Source organism: Sprattus sprattus (genome assembly GCF_963457725.1).
Source record: "Sprattus sprattus genome assembly, chromosome: 4".
NCBI lineage: Eukaryota > Metazoa > Chordata > Actinopteri > Clupeiformes > Clupeidae > Sprattus > Sprattus sprattus.
The window spans coordinates 28,745,757-28,763,558 of NC_137923.1; the positions used below are offsets into that span (position 1 = coordinate 28,745,757).

General features: G+C 46.0%; 2 protein-coding genes across 3 annotated transcripts; both read left to right on the forward strand.

Moving 5' to 3' along the window:
• The first annotated feature begins 264 nt into the window (after nt 1-264).
• On the forward strand, nt 265-11,706 carry LOC308364032 (methyl-CpG-binding domain protein 3-like). 2 transcript variants are annotated; one of them, XM_080836975.1, is made up of 7 exons: nt 265-466; nt 1,487-1,646; nt 1,870-2,007; nt 2,934-3,024; nt 4,300-4,477; nt 6,602-6,757; nt 9,611-11,706. In XM_080836975.1, exons 1-6 carry the CDS (start codon nt 357-359, stop codon nt 6,750-6,752), a joined length of 828 nt encoding a protein of 275 aa, XP_080693101.1. In that variant the 5' UTR covers nt 265-356; the 3' UTR covers nt 6,753-6,757; nt 9,611-11,706. The 2 variants fall into 2 exon arrangements, with proteins under 2 accessions (XP_080693101.1, XP_080693102.1); XM_080836976.1 differs by having other exon boundaries at nt 274-370.
• An 835-nt stretch (nt 11,707-12,541) lies between these two features.
• On the forward strand, nt 12,542-16,776 carry LOC308364025 (RNA-binding protein MEX3B; the record flags this gene model as incomplete). The annotated part of the gene is made up of 3 exons (XM_080836965.1): nt 12,542-12,653; nt 13,211-13,752; nt 15,191-16,776. Exons 2-3 carry the CDS (start codon nt 13,266-13,268, stop codon nt 16,774-16,776), a joined length of 2,073 nt encoding a protein of 690 aa, XP_080693091.1. The 5' UTR covers nt 12,542-12,653; nt 13,211-13,265.
• Nucleotides 16,777-17,802: the final 1,026 nt, after the last annotated feature.

Sequence of the window (17,802 nt, forward strand, 5' to 3'; positions counted from 1 at the left end):
ACTGTGTTTGTTTGCTGGTAAAATATGAGCATGGGCGAGTGCATTGCGGTTTAATTACCATTCCAATGGCTAAAAACATAGACATGATCATCTCGGAAAAACCTAAATTAAGTGCAATCTTTTAAATTGTTAATCTGCATCAGGGACATGGCACAGAAAGCGGCCTATTTTCTCTGCTACTAGTAGAATGTCTACGGTCGAAGCCTCTCGTTAGCGACACACACTGGACGCTGTAGGGGTAGATCAGAGTGGAGTGGAATGTCGTAAAGGTGACAACAGTGGTGTGGTAACTAAAGTGGGACATCACATCTCCGTGTACTTGTAACCTCTCGGCGCGCCTAAACCTCGAAGAAACGATGGAGCGGAAAAGGTGGGAGTGCTCGGCTCTCCCAAATGGTTGGAAAAGGGAAGAAGTGACCAGAAAGTCGGGGTTGTCTGCGGGGAAGTGCGATGTCTATTATTTTAGGTAGGCTGCTGATGGCCGCTGAACTAGGGAGAGAGGGGGGCATTCATTTTTTTTAGCCTGGTTAGCAAATCCACTAGCCATATTGCTAGCCTCTGGTTATCTGGTGGGTGAGGTCAACTATTGAACCATTTTAAAAGAAATTGATACTGTTGGTAATAATAAGTTACTTGTGCAACTACGTAACCCCTTTTAGTGATTGTTTTGCCTTACGATATATGAAACTAAGCCTGCCAGATATAAGTTAGCGAATTAGCAAGCTAGCATGTTGTGCCAGAAGAGATAATAACAAAGATAAGGGTACAAGTCAGCTAAGTGGGTAGCTAACTTTAGTTATACACGGGCTACCGCTGCTCACCAGAATGCATGTCAAAATAAATAGTTTTCTCCTTGGCTGAGGCGAAATTAACCCATGTCTATGCAAAGCGCAGCCTCGTGGTTAGGAAGTTGCGCGTGGCTCCCCAAGTTCTTGTGTCCACATTCCACTTCTTTTGTGTGTTAGCCATTGAGAGTAGACGAGGTGTTAGCTTTAATAGCTAACCAGCTAGTGAACGAGCCGTCACAGCAAACCCTTGCTGGCTAGCGTAGCTTTCCGTACGCAAGACAGCATACATCATGATTTTATGTATGAATCCAAGCAACGTGCTAGTTTTACAAAACTTTTGCTCGGTCCAGATTGCATGTTGCTGGGCTATTGTAACTGCAAGCTACTGTTACCAGAATTAATATTTTCATCACTCTGCGATGCGAAAGATGCCTTACATTATACAAATATTATTAAGAAAAAAAGTTGCGCAACCTCTACAACTGATCGACTTTAACTCCCAGTTATTTGATACATATGTACACATGTAATGTGATATCTATATTGTACGTGTAAAACCATACACATGCCCTTATTGATCTCAATACGTAAGTGAACTGTCCACTGTATAGAGAGTCGGTCGAGAACAGCAGCCTACATCCACGTATTTTTATACAGTTTTGTGATGCATTTTCCTTTTGTGGTCCCCTGTTAACTAGTCCCACTGGAAAGAAGTTTCGCAGCAAGCCACAGCTGGCTCGTTATTTGGGTAACTCTATGGACTTGAGTTCCTTTGACTTCCGTACGGGGAAGATGATTTGCAGCAAGCTCAACAAGAACCGCCAGCGGCTTCGCTACGACCAAAACAACCAGAACCGGGTAAGTGGAGCATTAGGAGAAGCCTTTTAGGGTCACGTCAGAGTCCCATAAACTACCATAAGTTGTTTAAAATGGTAACTCCTGCTTTATGAAATGACTTGTGTGCTAATAACATTTCCGAGTGATCTTTGACATGTAAGCCACACTTCCAGAAGAAATGTAAACAGTTACATGACCTTGTGCCTAAAATCAGTCTCTCACTTTTTTTTTTTTTTATCTCAAGGGCAAACCTGACCTGAATACCTCACTGCCAGTCAGACAGACAGCCTCCATCTTCAAACAGCCTGTAACCAAGGTGACCAATCACCCCAGCAACAAAGTGAAGACAGACCCCCAAAAGGCTGTTGAGCAGCCGAGACAGGTACCACTCCAAACCCCCTCTAAATGTTTTGACATACTGAAAGTGTTGCAAACTGAGGTTTTGAGTCAACAAGGATGAATGCTCTGATTGGCACAAGGGAATACCCAAAAATGAAGCATGAATGTAACGAAACATGTCAGTGTTGGTAGATGCTCAGTGTGTTAAAGACACAAAGGTCATAGTGGAGAAGTAGAACCCTGAGCAGGGAGGAGACTCCTCCACTCAACCTGAGGCCAGTCTGGGAAAGGGGAAGCCTCAGTCCTGTTTCTGTGTTCTGTTCATTTATCTGTTGTTCATTTGTTGTCCCTTGTCTTTCCTACTGTCCTACCAATTTGTGTGTTTTTATACTGTTGTAATTAAATAAAACATATTTATTATTTATGGAAACACGTCTCCAGCTTCCTTAGTCCAGTCCTCAGAACCTGTGTGCCCCTAGTGGGCTTGTTTCATTCCAAATATTTTCCTGGGTGGTGTAGTCGTGCTCTAGTTAGTCCCAGCTCCACTTATCGCATAACAATATGGTGAGTGGAGATGGGACTAACTAGCGCACAACTACACACCCTGGGAGTTTCGCCCAGGGAAATAGTTGGAATCAATCTAGCCCACTAAGGTGAACTGAGGAAGCTTGAGATGTGTTTCCATAAATAATAAATATGTTTTATTGCATACAAATATAAAATACACAAGTTGGTAACAGTAGGACAGACAAGGGACAACACCTACACAACGGATACATGAACACAACACAGAACTGGACTGAGGCTTACCAGTCAGGCAGGGATATTTAAAAAAAGGATAGGGAGAGGTAGATTGGAGAAAGACAGGATAAGGGAAGGGATGTCTGCCTGCGGCCTGTCTGTCTGTCTTTCTGCCTGCCTGCTGTGGGGTTCAAATCAACCATTCTGTTGTGCTTGTGTTCTGTTCAGCTGTTCTGGGAGAAGAAGCTGGGTGGGCTGAATGTGTATGACATTGCTGAGGAGCTCGTGAAGAACATGGAGATGCCCAAAGGCCTGCAGGGTGAGTGGGGAGGAGGCCGAGGAGAGACGCCCCCTGCTAGGGGTTTGGGGGAGGGATCCTTCCTTCAACACCACTTCTCCTGTCTCATGTGGGGGCAGCCGTGGTCTACTGGTTAGTGTTTGGGGCTGGTAACCGGAGGGTGGTCGGTTCGACCCCTGACCAGTAGGAAAAATGTGGGCAAGTGGTAAAGCACTGCTCTCCCGTGCCCACATCCACGGCTGAGGTGCCCTTGAGCAAGGCACCTAACCCCAATCACTGCTCCCCGGGCGCTCAAAAGCAGCTTACTGCACCGGGTTAGTGTGCCTCACTGTGCTTCACTGTGTGCATCACTACCCTGAATGGGTAAAATGGGGAGATCAAATTCAGAGTGTGTGTGTCACTATCTCTGCCGTAAACAGTCACTAGTCACTAGTCACTAGGGCTCATTTCCATTATGTGGCAGAGCAGCATACCAAACCCATCTCAAGGCCAAGGTCATTGTTGCAGAGGAACACTCTGAGAGGACAGATATGCGCTTACTATAGTAAGAGGTCCTCATTGGCCCAGAGATGTGTTTACTATAGTCAGAGCCCTCATTGGCCCAGAGATGTGTTTACTACAGTCAGAGGCCCTCATTGGCCCAGAGATGCGCTTACTATAGTCAGAGCCCCTCATTGGCCCAGAGATGTGTTACTATAGTCAGAGGCCCTCATTGGCCCAGAGATGCGCTTACTATAGTCAGAGGCCCTCATTGGCCCAGAGATGTGCTTACTATAGTCAGAGGCCCTTATTGGCCCAGAGATGCGCTTACTATAGTCAGAGGCCCTCATTGGCCCAGAGATGTGTTTACTATAGTCCGAGGCCCTCATTGGCCCAGATATGCGCTTACTATAGTCAGAGGCTCTCATTGGCCCAGAGATGTGTTTACTATAGTCCGAGGCCCTCATTGGCCCAGATATGCGCTTACTATAGTCAGAGGCTCTCATTGGCCCAGAGATGTGTTTACTATAGTCCGAGGCCCTCATTGGCCCAGATATGCGCTTACTATAGTCAGAGGCTCTCATTGGCCCAGAGATGGGTTTACTATAGTCAGAGGCCCTTATTGACCCAGGGTTTAGTTTATCAGAGATTATTTTCAGATTGCAAAGAAAATATGATTTTATGATACATGATTACAACATTTGTATTATTATTACTTCATTGCATCACTAACAATGTTTACATTCACATTCACTCATTTACCAACCCCAGTTGTCCAACGGTTATCATAGATACCCATGTTTCTCCTGTGTGCAGGAGTGGGACCTGGCTACGCGGATAAGACCCTGCTGTCGGCAATCGCCAGTGCGCTCCACACCAGCTCCGCGCCCATCACGGGCCAGCTGTCTGCCGCAGTTGAGAAGAACCCCGGCGTATGGCTCAACACCACCCAGCCTCTCTGCAAGGCCTACGTGGTGACGGACGAGGACATCAGGTAAACACAATGCAGTTAGATATACAGTCATGGACAAAAATATTGGCACCCCTGCACTTCTGTCAGATAATGTACCAATTCTCCCAGAAAAAATTTGCAATTACAAATGGTATTCACATGTTTATTTCTATTGTTTGCATTGGAACAACACAAAAAAGCAGAGAAGAAAAGCCAAATCTGACATTATTCCGCACAAATCTCCAAAAGTGGACTGGACAAAATTATTGGCACCCTTTCAAAATTGTAAGAAATAATTGTTTTTCAATCATGTAATGCTCCTTTAATCTTTATTTACACTCACCTGTGGCAAGCTACAGATGCTGGTAATATAGAAATCACATTTGCAACCAGTTAAAATGGAGCAAAGTTGACTCAACCTTTGTGTTGTGTGTCTGTGTATACCGCACTGAGCATAGAGAAAAGAAAGAAGAGCAAAGAATTGTGGGAGGATTTGAGAACCAAAATTGTAGGAAAGCATGAACAATCTCAAGGCTACAGGTCCATCTCAAGAGATTTTAATGCTCCTGTGTCCACTGTGAGCAGTGTCATCAAGAAGTTTACAGCCCATGGCATTGTCACTAACCTCCCTGGATGTGGAAGGAAGAGACAAATTGATGACAGAATGCAAGAAAAGATTGTTTGAATGGTGGATAAAAAACCTAGAAAAAAACTTCCAAATAAAATTCAAGCTACCCTGCAGACACAGGGCACAACGGTGTCAGCTCGCACTATCTGTCGCCTTTTGAATGAAATTAGATGCTATGGAAGGAGATCCAGGAGGTCCCCACTGCTGACACAGAGGCATAAAAAAAGCCAGACTGGAGTTTGCCTAAACCTTCCTGGGGAAACCAAAATCATTCTGGGAGAACGTCCTGTGTACAGATGAGACTAAAGTAGAGCTTTTTGGTAAAGCAGTTTACAGACAATGAATTGAGGCCTTCAAAGTAAAGAACACGGTCCCTACAGGCATATATGGTGGAGCTGGACCGATGTTTTGGTGTTGCTTTGCTGCTTCTGGAACCCAATGCCTTGACTGTGTGCATAGCATCAGGAAATCTGAGGACTACCAAACCATTTTTGGGCGCAATGTAGGGCCCAGTGTCAGAAAGCTAAGTCTCCGTCAGAGGACATGGGTCTTCCAGCAGGACAATGACCCATAGCACAATTAAAAAAGCACCCAGAAATGTTTAAGACAAAGCACTGGAGAGTTCTGAAGTGTCTGAGGTGAGTCCAGATCTTAATCCCATGGCACAACTGTGGCATGATCTCTAATCAGTAGTTGGGAGAAGGCACCCTTCAAATGTGAGAGACCTGGAGCAGTTGGCAAAAGAAGAGTGGTCCAAAATTCCATCAGAGAGGAGAGGAAGACACCCCATTCTTGGTTACCGGAAGCAATTAATTTCAGATATTTTTAAGGGTGTTCTTATTAAGTTGAGGGTGCCAATCATTTTGTCCAGTCCATTTTTTTGAGATGTGTGAAATAAAGTCAGATTTGACATTATTTCACAGATTTTTTGTGTTTTTCCAATGCAAACTAAATAAATAAACATGTGAATACAAAAGCATTTGAAATTGCAACAATTTTCTGGGAGTAGTGGTGCATTATCTGACAGAAGTGCAGGGGTGCCAATATTTTTGTCCATGACCGTGTACTTATGTCTTATACTTTTTATATATCTTATATAACTTATATATTTATATATCTTATCAAGTTTCTGCTCTAGTGAGCTCTGATGCACTCAAACGAGCTTCAGACTTCATGCCTCACATAGACCTGGAAATGGAGGCTGCTATGCAAGGAGCTGTTGAGGACTTTTGGCAGCAATGTAGACCTTTTAATATGTGTTTTTTCCTCCAAGTTGTTCAGCTAATTTAGTTTAAGTTGCATGTAAAAAATGTTGTATATTGTTGTACAGATACGTGTGAATGTAGCCTAGCACGATGATCGACAGGTGCCCCTCTTCCATATAGGTTGATTATGATGCTGATGTTCCTGTTCATGTTGCCTTTAATGATGTTGATGTGGCCATGTTCTGAACAGATTATATTGATGTGGTTGTTGTTGATGATGAGATTGAAATTGGTGTTAATGTGGACCATGATGATGATGTTGGGGTCTCGCAGGAAGCAGGAGGAGCTGGTGTGCAGCGTGAGGAAGAGGCTGGAGGAGGCCCTCATGGCCGACATGCTTGCGCAGATCCAGGAGGCCACCATTGACGGGACCACGCTCAAGGATGAGGATGACGACAGCGCAGAGGATGAAGAGGAGGTATAGCCCAGGTGAGACAGGAAATCTTTAGAGTGGAGAGGAGGTACAGCCCAGGTGAGACCCCTTTAGAGTGGAGCTGAGGTATAGCCCAGGTGAGGGGGGAAGCCATTGCAGGAAAATATGCTCCAGTTCTGTAGAGGCAGATGTGTCATATAGTTGACTATTTTCCCTTCCAGCAGTGCTCATGAGAACAGACCTTTATTTACAGATGAGTGTAGTAATCTTCAGTAAGATAGTTTTTGTTTATTAACAGGTGACTGTAGTTCTCTTCAGTCAGATAGTTTTTGTTTACTTACAGATGAATGTATTGCTCTTCAGTTATATAGATTTAGTTTGAGCCGTGTCTGTGATGATAGACTGTTAATTGAGATAACAGCCCTCTAGAAACCCCCGCTGTCATGTGCAAGTCGGCCGGTTGACCTATTAATAGGCCACTACACAGGTCAGGGGCAGCGCTTTTATCGCAGTCAATGGCCTTAATTAGTTAATTAGGTGCAGGGATGCACATGAGCCCAGGTCCCAGGGCTTCAGCCGTGGGCCTGATGGGTGAGTGTGCTCTGGGTCTAGTATACCCTCTGTCTCTAAAAAGGTGGGCTTGTAGGTGCTCCTGGTCTACCCTCTGCCACCATTGAAATGACAATGAAAGTTACCATGGCCTTTGGGACTGATTTAGCTAGGTATGTCTCATTCTTTTTTCTCAGTTTATGAGGCGTGATGGTGTTTGTTTGTCTCCATCACCCATTGTTGGTTTTTGTTTAATGTTTGTGTTTGTTTAATTACACACTGTTGCTAAAGACATACAGCCGCGGAAAAAATTAAGAGACCACTTCAAAATTATCAGTTTCTCTGGTTTTACTATTTATTGGTATGTGTTAAAGTAAAATGTACATTTTAGTTTTATTCTATAACCTACTGGCAACATTCCTACCAAATTTCAAATAAAAATATTGTCATTTAGATCATTTATTTGTAGAAAAATGACAATTGGTCAAAATAGCAAAAAAGATGCAGTGTCTTCAGATCTCGAATAATGCAAAGAAAACAAGCTCATATTCATTTTTAAACTACACAATACTAATGCTTTAACTTAGGAAGAGTTCAGAAATCAATATTTGGTGGAATAACCTTGATTTAAAATCACAACTTTCATGTGTCTTGGCATGCTCTCCACCAGTCTTTCACATTGCCGTTGGGTGACTTTATGTTACTCCTGGCGCAAGAATTCAAGCAGCTCGGCTTCTTTTCATGGCTTGTGACTATCCATCTTCCTCTTGATCACATTTCAGAGTTTTTTTTATGGGATTCAGGTCTCGAAATTGGGCTGGCCATGACAGGGTCCTGATCTGGTGATACTCCATCCACACCTTTATTGGCCTGGCTGTGTGGCATGGAGCATTGCCCTGCTGGAAAAAAACACTTCTCAGAGTTGGGGAACATTGTCAGAGCAAAAGGAAGCAAGTTTTTCTTCCGGGACAACGTTGTACTTTGCCTGGCTGAGGTTTGTAAAAGACCATAAGGATTGAAGCAAAGCGGACTGGAGGGTCTCCTAGTTCGTCTTCTCTGATGAGTCCAATTTTCAGCTTTGCCCAACACATGGTCGTCTGATGGTTAGACGGAGACCTGGAGAGGCCTACAAGCCACAGAGTCTTGCACCTACTGTGAAATTGGACTCATCAGAGAAGACGAACTAGGAGACCCTCAGGTCGGCTTTGGTTCAATCCTTATGGTCTTTTACAAACCTCAGCCAGGCAAAGTACAACGTTGTCCCGGAAGAAAAACTTGCTTCCTTTTGCTCTGACAATGTTCCCCAACTCTGAGAAGTGTTTTTTCCAGCAGGGCAATGCTCCATGCCAGTAAAGGTGTGGATGGAGTATCACCAGATCAGGACCCTGTCATGGCCAGCCCAATTTCGAGACCTGAATCCCATAAAAAAAACTCTGAAATGTGATCAAGAGGAAGATGGATGGTCACAAGCCATGAAAAGAAGCCGAGCTGCTTGAATTCTTGCGCCAGGAGTAACATAAAGTCACCCAACGGCAATGTGAAAGACTGGTGGAGAGCATGCCAAGACACATGAAAGTTGTGATTTTAAATCAAGGTTATTCCACCAAATATTGATTTCTGAACTCTTCCTAAGTTAAAGCATTAGTATTGTGTAGTTTAAAAATGAATATGAGCTTGTTTTCTTTGCATTATTCGAGATCTGAAGACACTGCATCTTTTTTGCTATTTTGACCAATTGTCATTTTTCTGCAAATAAATGATCTAAATGACAATATTTTTATTTTAAATTTGGTAGGAATGTTGCCAGTAGGTTATAGAATAAAACTAAAATGTACATTTTACTTTAACACATACCAATAAATAGTAAAACCAGAGAAACTGATAATTTTGAAGTGGTCTCTTAATTTTTTCCGCGGCTGTATATATATATATCCCAATAAGGGAGACGTTTTGATGAGATGTCACATTTTGGGACCAGTTCCTGAAATGATGGCGTTGGAATGTAAACGTTGTCAATTGTAAATGATGGCGTTGAAATGTAAACATTGTTAATTGTAAATGCATTCGAGGCCAAGGTCCTTCTAAAGTCTGCTCACAGCTGGACATGAGCACCCCTCACCGGTTCACTTGGGATTTAAACTCTATCTGCTATAGTCTGCTGTGAGCACCACCTTCACCCGGTACTGAACTGGGTTATAAAAGTCCCACTGTAGGGTTAGGGTCATTCTCTACATCCCCAATGTTGTCTCCGCACATAAACTGTAATATGTGGAGGTCATTAATCTGTGTCTGTATGTTGAGCTGTGAGGGTGTATTGGTGTGAAGGTGTGAGTTGATTTGTTGTTTTCTCTCTTCTCCAGGGTCTCCAGCATTGAGGAGTTCTCTGGGTCCACAGAACTTTTTTTTTTTTTCCTCTCACAGGACTTGGACCTGGTCCAGATCAGGTCAACCCAATGCCAATCAGGAATTACATTTCTGCTTCAACTTTTCTAAATCACTTTGCACTCCTTCACCTTACCTGATTCCCCTTATCACTCCAACTTCAGACTACATGGAAGAGTAACCAATGAGTTTCTTCATGGGTTGCTTTTAATGGTGATTTTATGTATCTTAGCTACAAATGTCTCTTTTTTTTTTTATTCCCTTTTTGTCAGTTTACTTTATGCTACATAGATAATTGAAAAATGTGATGCTTTAAGGTTTCAATTATTATTTTAATCCCACAAATAACCTCCCTTTCTCGCACTCTTTGTCACACACACACACACACACACACACACACACACATACACTCGCCGTCCCACTCCGTTACAGGGCCTTCTAGGGAAGGCTGCCCCTAAGTTGTTCTCCCCACCGTCTTTATTTAACTTGGTAATTAACACTCAATAGGCAGGCCATAGCTGGCTATTAACTTGGTGCTCAGGGTGTCATTATTTAATGAAAACTTCAACATATATTTAACAGTATAAACATGTCTAAGCTTAGTGTTTTTCATAAAACAAAAACAAAGACCTATACATGAACAAAATCACCGCCTGGCTATTTTACACTCATATTTATGAGTAGGTATTGATACAAACAGATGATTATTTTTGCTGTGTTCAGATGTTGGTTCTCACAGGACCATCTTATTTTGATAGAGCCGGGCTCCATACAGGTCAGGAGCATACATCTCCCAGAACCAGTAGAGGGGGATTGCACGTTCCTTTTGTAAAATGCCATGCTTGGTAGGTTTTCTAGCTATTTTGTTGTTTTTGATTTTTTTTAATTGTCAAAAGTGTTTATTTTTTTCCTTTTCTGTATACCAGTCATCTTCATAGTTTCCTTTACCAAAATGGAGTTTAAGGTTAGTAACCTACTCTGGAAGGGTCCGGTTCTGGAGTCCAGTGTGGGAGATTCCAAGTATGTGGTTAAGCGACTAACTAGGGTAATTTAACTCAGTGTAAATAGTTAACCTCCTAATAGAAGAGCCCTATAGCTTTGTTTTTCTAGGGGAAGGAACCCATCAGGAGGCTTACCACTTACTCTGAGTGAATTTATCCGGGTTAGTCAATAAACCAAGTTCTTGGAGTCCCCCCCTGATCAGGGCCAGAGCTGTGGTCGGTGTCCTATCGTTACCCATAGTTACCCTGGAGCTGTTTTAACACTTGAGTAGGTAATGCTCTCATATTCTTCCTTTTTGTTTTCGTGTTGCAATGCACTCAATTTTTCTCACGGCAATAACGTTTGGCAGTGTTTTCGCTGTTTGATTTCTTCTGTTTCCTGTAGTGTGGCAGAGAGCTTGACCTGCTGCCTACGCAGATCCCCTGTGATACCATAAACCTGTCTGGTGTCAGTGAGAGTTGGGGCAAAAATGGCCCCTATTTTTAAAGTAGTTGGGGGGGTTAGCCCTTGACCCCCTTTCTTACTAAATTAGCGACATGTCCTCCATTGCTCAGTATTCTCTCTGGTCAATCTGGACTAATTAGGTTGGAGTAACTTACGACTTGTGGTGTAGTGTCCTTACAGGCGTTTAGGAACAATGCCCCTGAAAATCAGACACCAAGGTCAAGATCAATTACTCCCTGATAGAAAAGTTAATTTTCTTTATCTTCCTTCTTGACCATCCTACCGGGGATAGTTCTGTGTATGTATGGTAAGACCAGATGTTACTTTACTGATTTAACATGCCTGACTTTAAGAGCCGTGTTAATGGATCTTGCATCACATACACAACCTACTCACATCAAATGTAGATTTCCGTGGTTGTGTTTTTTTTTCTATTATTATTATTTTTGCAAGGGGTTTTGTTTTTCTTAAGTAATAGGTATTCTGAATGTCATGTGTTTATAACACTCTTCATAAAGGTGCTCTAAATGATTCCACCAGACCTTTTTCACTTGTCTGTTCGTTTTTGTGTGTTTGTATGGAGACATTATTCAGAAATTCCTTCTCAAGCTTTGATTAGCAGAGGAGACATGGCAAGGTTTTGTAAAGACAAAAAAAATAAAGACATTTGAGTATAGAAAACATCTTTGAGTCTATTGTGTGTTTGATATAGTGTAGTCAGTAGAACTGTCACTTAAAGAAGAAGCATTTCATCTGTCTTTTTTCCCCTATATGTGCAATCGTGTTCATAAAGAAATGATAAAGAGCAAACAAATGATCTGCGAATTTTGCTTGCTCCTGTGAGGCATTATGTGACGTTTCTGCGTTGTTTATGTAGAACTGAAATGATACTCGTCTAAATGTGAAGCAAGCTGTATGACTGGGACAGATTTTTGTTTGTGGATGAGAACACACCCAGCTCAGCCTCGTTGATGCCTTGATATTACCCCAACGCATTATCCAACCGCTGAAGGAGAATGACTCGCTTGTGAGTTGGACCCTACGCCACATGCTCACAACATCGAAGGTGTGTATGAGCTAAAGCAGTGATGAGCACAAACAATGGATAAAATATTAACCTGTAAATAAAAGTGTCTGTTGCTTATTTGCAAGCGCCAGGGTGTTCGTTAGGATGCGCGCCCGTGTTGCGTGGCCTTTGAACCCATTGTTGTGTCGCGGGTGACGTCAGTGCTGTGTGCGAGAGACGGGCAGCAGAGCGGCGTGCGCCTGGCGAGACAAAGGCGGCGGATCAGGGAATAGGAGAAAGAGGCGAGACACACTTCTTGTTTTTCGGGACACATCTGCATGGAAATGTGAAGAAAGTCCACGGAACAGTTTATTGAGTGATGGGAAGATAAAACATCGGATTTCAGCACGAACTGAACCCTGTCCCTCCTCATATGCTTTTAAAATAATTTCTCCAACGCCCCCAATTTAGCAAACCTGCTAGCGTTAGCCAACTGCTTGCCACTCATCATTCCTTCAGAATCAGAAGAAAGGAGCAAGATACAATACGGGAGGTGGCCCAGAGACAAAGTAAGTCAAAGTTTTGTGTAATTTCAAGTACATACTGTTTACCTCCAGTACTGTGTTTGTTAATTATTTTTGCTCGACAATGACTAACGTTAGCTGGGCTAGCTGTTATCCACAAACAAAGGCGGCGACAACGTGACTAACCATGTAATGTTAGCTAGTTGGCTAACAACAAATTACTGTTTCCAATTGACTAAACGGTTAGTTCTGAGCGGGACTTTGTACTAAACATATAACATAGCTGACAATTAAATATTGACATTTCTAGTGTATTGTAATTGTGGAGACTTTCAGGATAATTGTTATCATGTGGCAATTCTATACATTACAACTAAACTAGCCCCACACCAACAATCAGCAGTCGAAAGAAAGAAACAACAGACAAAGCAAGGAGAGAGAGGAGGGACCCAAAGAAGAGACAGTGAAGAAGCTGCTGCTTCAACAGCATATCTTACTTGTGTACCTATTGAGACAACCTGCCAAACAACTAACTTAGTCTATTCTGATATTTGTTCACTTTTTGCGGGACAACACCTAACCCGTTGTTGTTTATCCACTAGAAATAACTGATACTTAAACTCATCTCCTGGAGTCTGATGCACAAATACGGGGACTATGCCTAGCCCCCTGTTCCACCCCGACATCATGGATCACGAAATGGTAGTGAGCAGTCCGCAGAACGGGGTCACTTTATCGAGGGAGACCGACCTAGAGTCACGGGACGAGGACCATCAGGAGGCACTCCGCTATGCCCTCGACCAGCTGTCGCTCATGGCCATGGAGAAGGTCGATCGCAATGGAGGGCTGGTGGACACTCTAGACGGCACTTCGGGCTCGGTGGGAGAGATGTGTAACGGCGTAGGAGGCGGTTATGTGGACCTACAGATGATGGAACACCCGGGTGGCTCTCGAGAGTCCCCGACGTCCTGTTCTCCTTCCCCGGAGTACTATGGCACGGGCGGCTACCACATGGCCGCCCCGCACTCCCATCAGATTCTCGGGGAACAAAGCTCCGTGCTGAGCCGAAAGAGGAGCGTCAACATGACTGAATGTGTACCTGTGCCCAGTTCGGAACACGTTGCAGAAATAGTTGGGAGACAAGGTATGTAACTGCATTTGAGTTTTCCTATGCTTTTCTTACGTATCCTTGTTTAACAACATCTGTCACTTGATTCGTGCAGCTTGCTTTGATCACCTATTCGAAAGTGAGCGCGGTCCTTTGTTTGCCTTGTTCGGAAGTTTTGGCATCGTGGCCTAAAGTGTCTAGCTAGAGTATTTGAGGTGACGTTAGCAAGTAGTGATGTTTACTGCGGGACGCAACACCAATGCGTGTGTGCTCAATTGACGTGTTTGGGAAGATGGTCGTTAGCGGGTGATTTGCGGTGTTAAACATTACTGATGAAAGTGTGTTTGTTGGCCGCAGCAGTTATCGAGCTAGCTAGCTGTGGGTGCTTGGAAGCGCGAGGGGAGGGGTAGTTGGGGAGGGGGGCGGTAGGGTCGGACAAAGCAGCAGCTTGTCGGGAGTCTGGACTTGTCTAGCACCCTGTTCCAAACAAAAGAAATGTATCGACCGATTTCTTTTCACGCCGCATATGGCTCTGGCCGCTGTTGTGGTGGCGGCGGGTATTCGTCGCATGTCTGGTCGCTCAAGTTCAAAGTTTTATTTTAGATGATTTTGTTGTTATTGGCTTCCGTGCACTAGAGAGATGCGGACAAGTGAGGGCCGCATTGCTCAGCGCCGGGGCGGTGTTTGCGCTGGCCTGTTCGGGCGTCTGAACGAACACCTCCCGGTTCTCCAGCTTTCTCCCAGACAAAGCCCGCACATATCTCCCCACAGATATCGACCTGTGTTGAGGGTGTTTGGCGCGCCTGGCTGTGGCAATGGCATTGTTCTCTTTGTTTGAAAGAGCCATGCTTTCTGCCTCCCATAATGACATCACACACGGCGCACATCATAGGCTGCGTCTAGTCCGTCGTCCCCTCTTAAAGGAACAGCGTCTACAACCGGGGCAGCGATGTAGTGTGTCGTTAACTGTCCCCGACAAAATAAAAACAGACAGTTTTAAACAATTGAGTACAGAATATTATAAGATGTTTTTTTTGGGGTGGGGGAATGAACTAATAATCGTCATTCTATGACCGCCTGTGGTTAAGGCGGCGTCTACCGCGAATATGCCGTTAGTCCCCCCTCCCATCCCGGTTATGTAAGTCTGTTTTCATATGCGCCCTCTTTAATATGCACATGACACCGCCCAGCCAGTCTCCCGGGCGAGATGCTGCACTCCGGCCTGCCGCTAACACCCAGTGAACACTGATAACACATGCATTAGAATATTAAAGTGGTCATTTGCACAGAGATGAGATGATTCAATAATAAATTAATAAATTAATAACGTGGCTTCTTTCCTTTTTTTTCTCCTATTTTTCTTGTTTTCCTTCCCATCACTTCATCTTTCCTTTCTCTTTTTTCCCCTTGCCCTCACCGCTCATCCCTTTTCCTCCTTCTCTCTTTCTCTATCCTTCTCTTGTGGTCTGTGTAGGTTGTAAGATCAAGGCCCTGCGTGCCAAGACCAACACCTACATCAAGACTCCGGTGCGCGGGGAGGAGCCGGTCTTCATCGTGACGGGCCGGCGAGAGGACGTGGAGATGGCCAAGCGCGAGATCATCTCGGCTGCCGAGCACTTCTCCATGATCCGCGCCTCGCGCTGCAAGGCCGGGGCGGGGCAGGCTGGCCCCGGGGGCTCTGGCGGCCCCCTCCCCGGGCCCCCCAACCTGCCCGGCCAGACCACCATCCAGGTGAGAGTGCCGTACCGCGTGGTGGGCCTGGTTGTTGGGCCCAAGGGAGCCACCATCAAGCGCATTCAGCAGCAGACGCACACCTACATCGTGACACCGAGCCGCGAGAAGGACCCCGTGTTCGAGGTGACAGGCATGCCGGAGAATGTGGACCGGGCACGCGAGGAGATCGAGACCCACATCACGTTGCGCACTGGCGCCTTTGTGGACCTGCAGGCCGACAACGATTTCCACAGCAATGGCACCGACGTCAGCCTGGAAGGCCTTGGGGCTGCGCTGGGGGGCGCCGGGGGCCTCGGGGCCGCGCTTTGGTCCCGTGCCACCCACCCTAACCACCACAACCACCACCACCACCACCCCTCCCCATCAGGACCCCCACCCCCTCCCCCGCCACCACCCCCACCTGTCCCCCACTCCTCCACCACCTCACGCAAGCCCTCGGCCTATCACAATGGGGCTCTGGGTCTGGAGGCATACCCCCCGCCCCGGCGCCCCACTGAGGGAGGCAGTCCCACCAGCCCCTTCAGCACCGGCAGTAGTGGAGGAGGAGGCAGCGGCGGCTTCTCGTTCGGGGGCGACCCAACAGGCCTCACAGGACCCCCGGGTGCACCCGAAGACCTGGCTTTCGAGTTCAGCGCTGCCAACATCTGGGCGCCGTTCATGAACGGTGGCAAGCAGCAGCAGCAGCAGCAGACGACAGCAGCAGGAGGGGGAGGAGGCTCATCGGTGGCCCAGGCGGTAACTCCTTCCTCTGGGGGGACAGCGCACCCACAGCCCCTCCGACGGAACAGCAGCGGGCTGAGCGGGGGTGTGCTGACGCCACGCCTCTCCCCCACGCTGCCCTGCGCCGTGGGAAGTGCCAGCGAGGCGGCCAGCCTCCTGGACCACCCGCTGGCTCGCCGGGCCCAGTCGGACCCGCTCAGCACCCTGGCCTGGCTGCAGACGGGCGGCGCCTCCTTCTCCTGCAGCGGCGGCGGCGGGAGCAGCTCCAGCTCGGGCTCCAGCTCCACCGGCTACTCCTCCTGCTCGGCCTCCTCTCTACCCGGCGGCTCCCCCACCGATTCGGAGGGCGGCGGTAGCGTCGTGGGGCTGCCGGCGGTCATGCTGGCCAGGCTGAAGAGCGGAGCGCCGGTCCCAGGGCTGGTGGTTGCCGGAGGAGGCAACAGGGATTGCTGCGTGTGCTTCGAGAGCGAGGTGACTGCTGCGCTGGTGCCATGCGGCCACAACCTCTTCTGCATGGACTGCGCCGGGCAGATCTGCCAGTCCCAGGAGCCCGAGTGCCCCAAGTGCCACACGCCCGCCACCCAGTGCATCCGCATCTTCTCCTAATGCCACCCACCCCGGCCCAGCAAGGTCCACAGCCACCAGAACAAACAAACAAACACACACACACACACACACACAAACATCAACAAACAAACAAACCATTGGAAACCAGAATCCTCCTGATCAAGAACTTTTTAGAAGTTGTGACTCCAGTGACAGACTGGTTCTGTGGCTGCAGGTGTTGGCCAGACTCTGACTACCACATTAGATATGACACTATACTGATTGAATAAGGATAATAATAATGATTAAGAGTAATAAGAGCTATGAAGGTGATAATAATAATGATTCTATTATATTATAGAGTCCTGTGTTTCATCAGAGACTGCACATGCATCTATTCTTTCCTACAACATGGAGCTTTGACAAATAAGATGTTTTTTTTTTTTTTTTTTTTTTTTTCTGTTTTGGAGCTCGCGGGGAAAGACACAAGTGTCTTATTTTTCTTCTCTCTTCCACTTTTCGTTATGTTTCGTATGGTGGTCTCTGTAGCTCTGTGTGTCTGTCTCTGTCTGTCTCTGTCTGTCTCTGTCTGTCTGTCTGTCTGTCTGTCTGTCTGTCTGTCTCTGTCTGTGTGTTTGTGCAGTCTGGGCCTCTCTTTTCTCCAGGCAGTCAACACTGACTCTGTCTCCTCGGAATGGACATGTGTTTGTTCAGTCGAAGGTATTTGGTGTCCTTAGACACTCTGGAGAAGGTTCTGTCCACTTGGGCCTGCGTTGGTCATAAGTTACACTTACACACACACACACATACACATACACACACACACTTGCAAACAAACCGGGCGCCTGTCAGACTATATGGTTGCAGAGCTCTATGTCTATTTTTCTCTTTTTTTTCCTTTTCTTGAATTCTTCTGGCTGGAGAATGAATGAGATCTCTTACCTATTTCTACAGTGATGACAGAACTGATACGCTAAGCAGTGAATGACATATTTGAACATAGGATAAGGTTAGACTAGTACGTGTCACTACAGCTCCATCAAGGCCAGGGCTCTGAGCGGGACCCCAGGCCTCTTGCTTGTCTCT

Excerpts from the sequence above, each read along its gene's own strand:
- LOC308364032 (XM_080836975.1), top strand. The coding sequence starts at position 357 with ATGGAGCGGAAAAGGTGGGAGTGCTCGGCTCTCCCAAATGGTTGGAAA. Across the intron at positions 3,025-4,299 it reads GATGCCCAAAGGCCTGCAGG|GAGTGGGACCTGGCTACGCG; the intron begins GTGAGTGGGGAG and ends TCCTGTGTGCAG. Across the intron at positions 4,478-6,601 it reads GTGACGGACGAGGACATCAG|GAAGCAGGAGGAGCTGGTGT; the intron begins GTAAACACAATG and ends GGGGTCTCGCAG.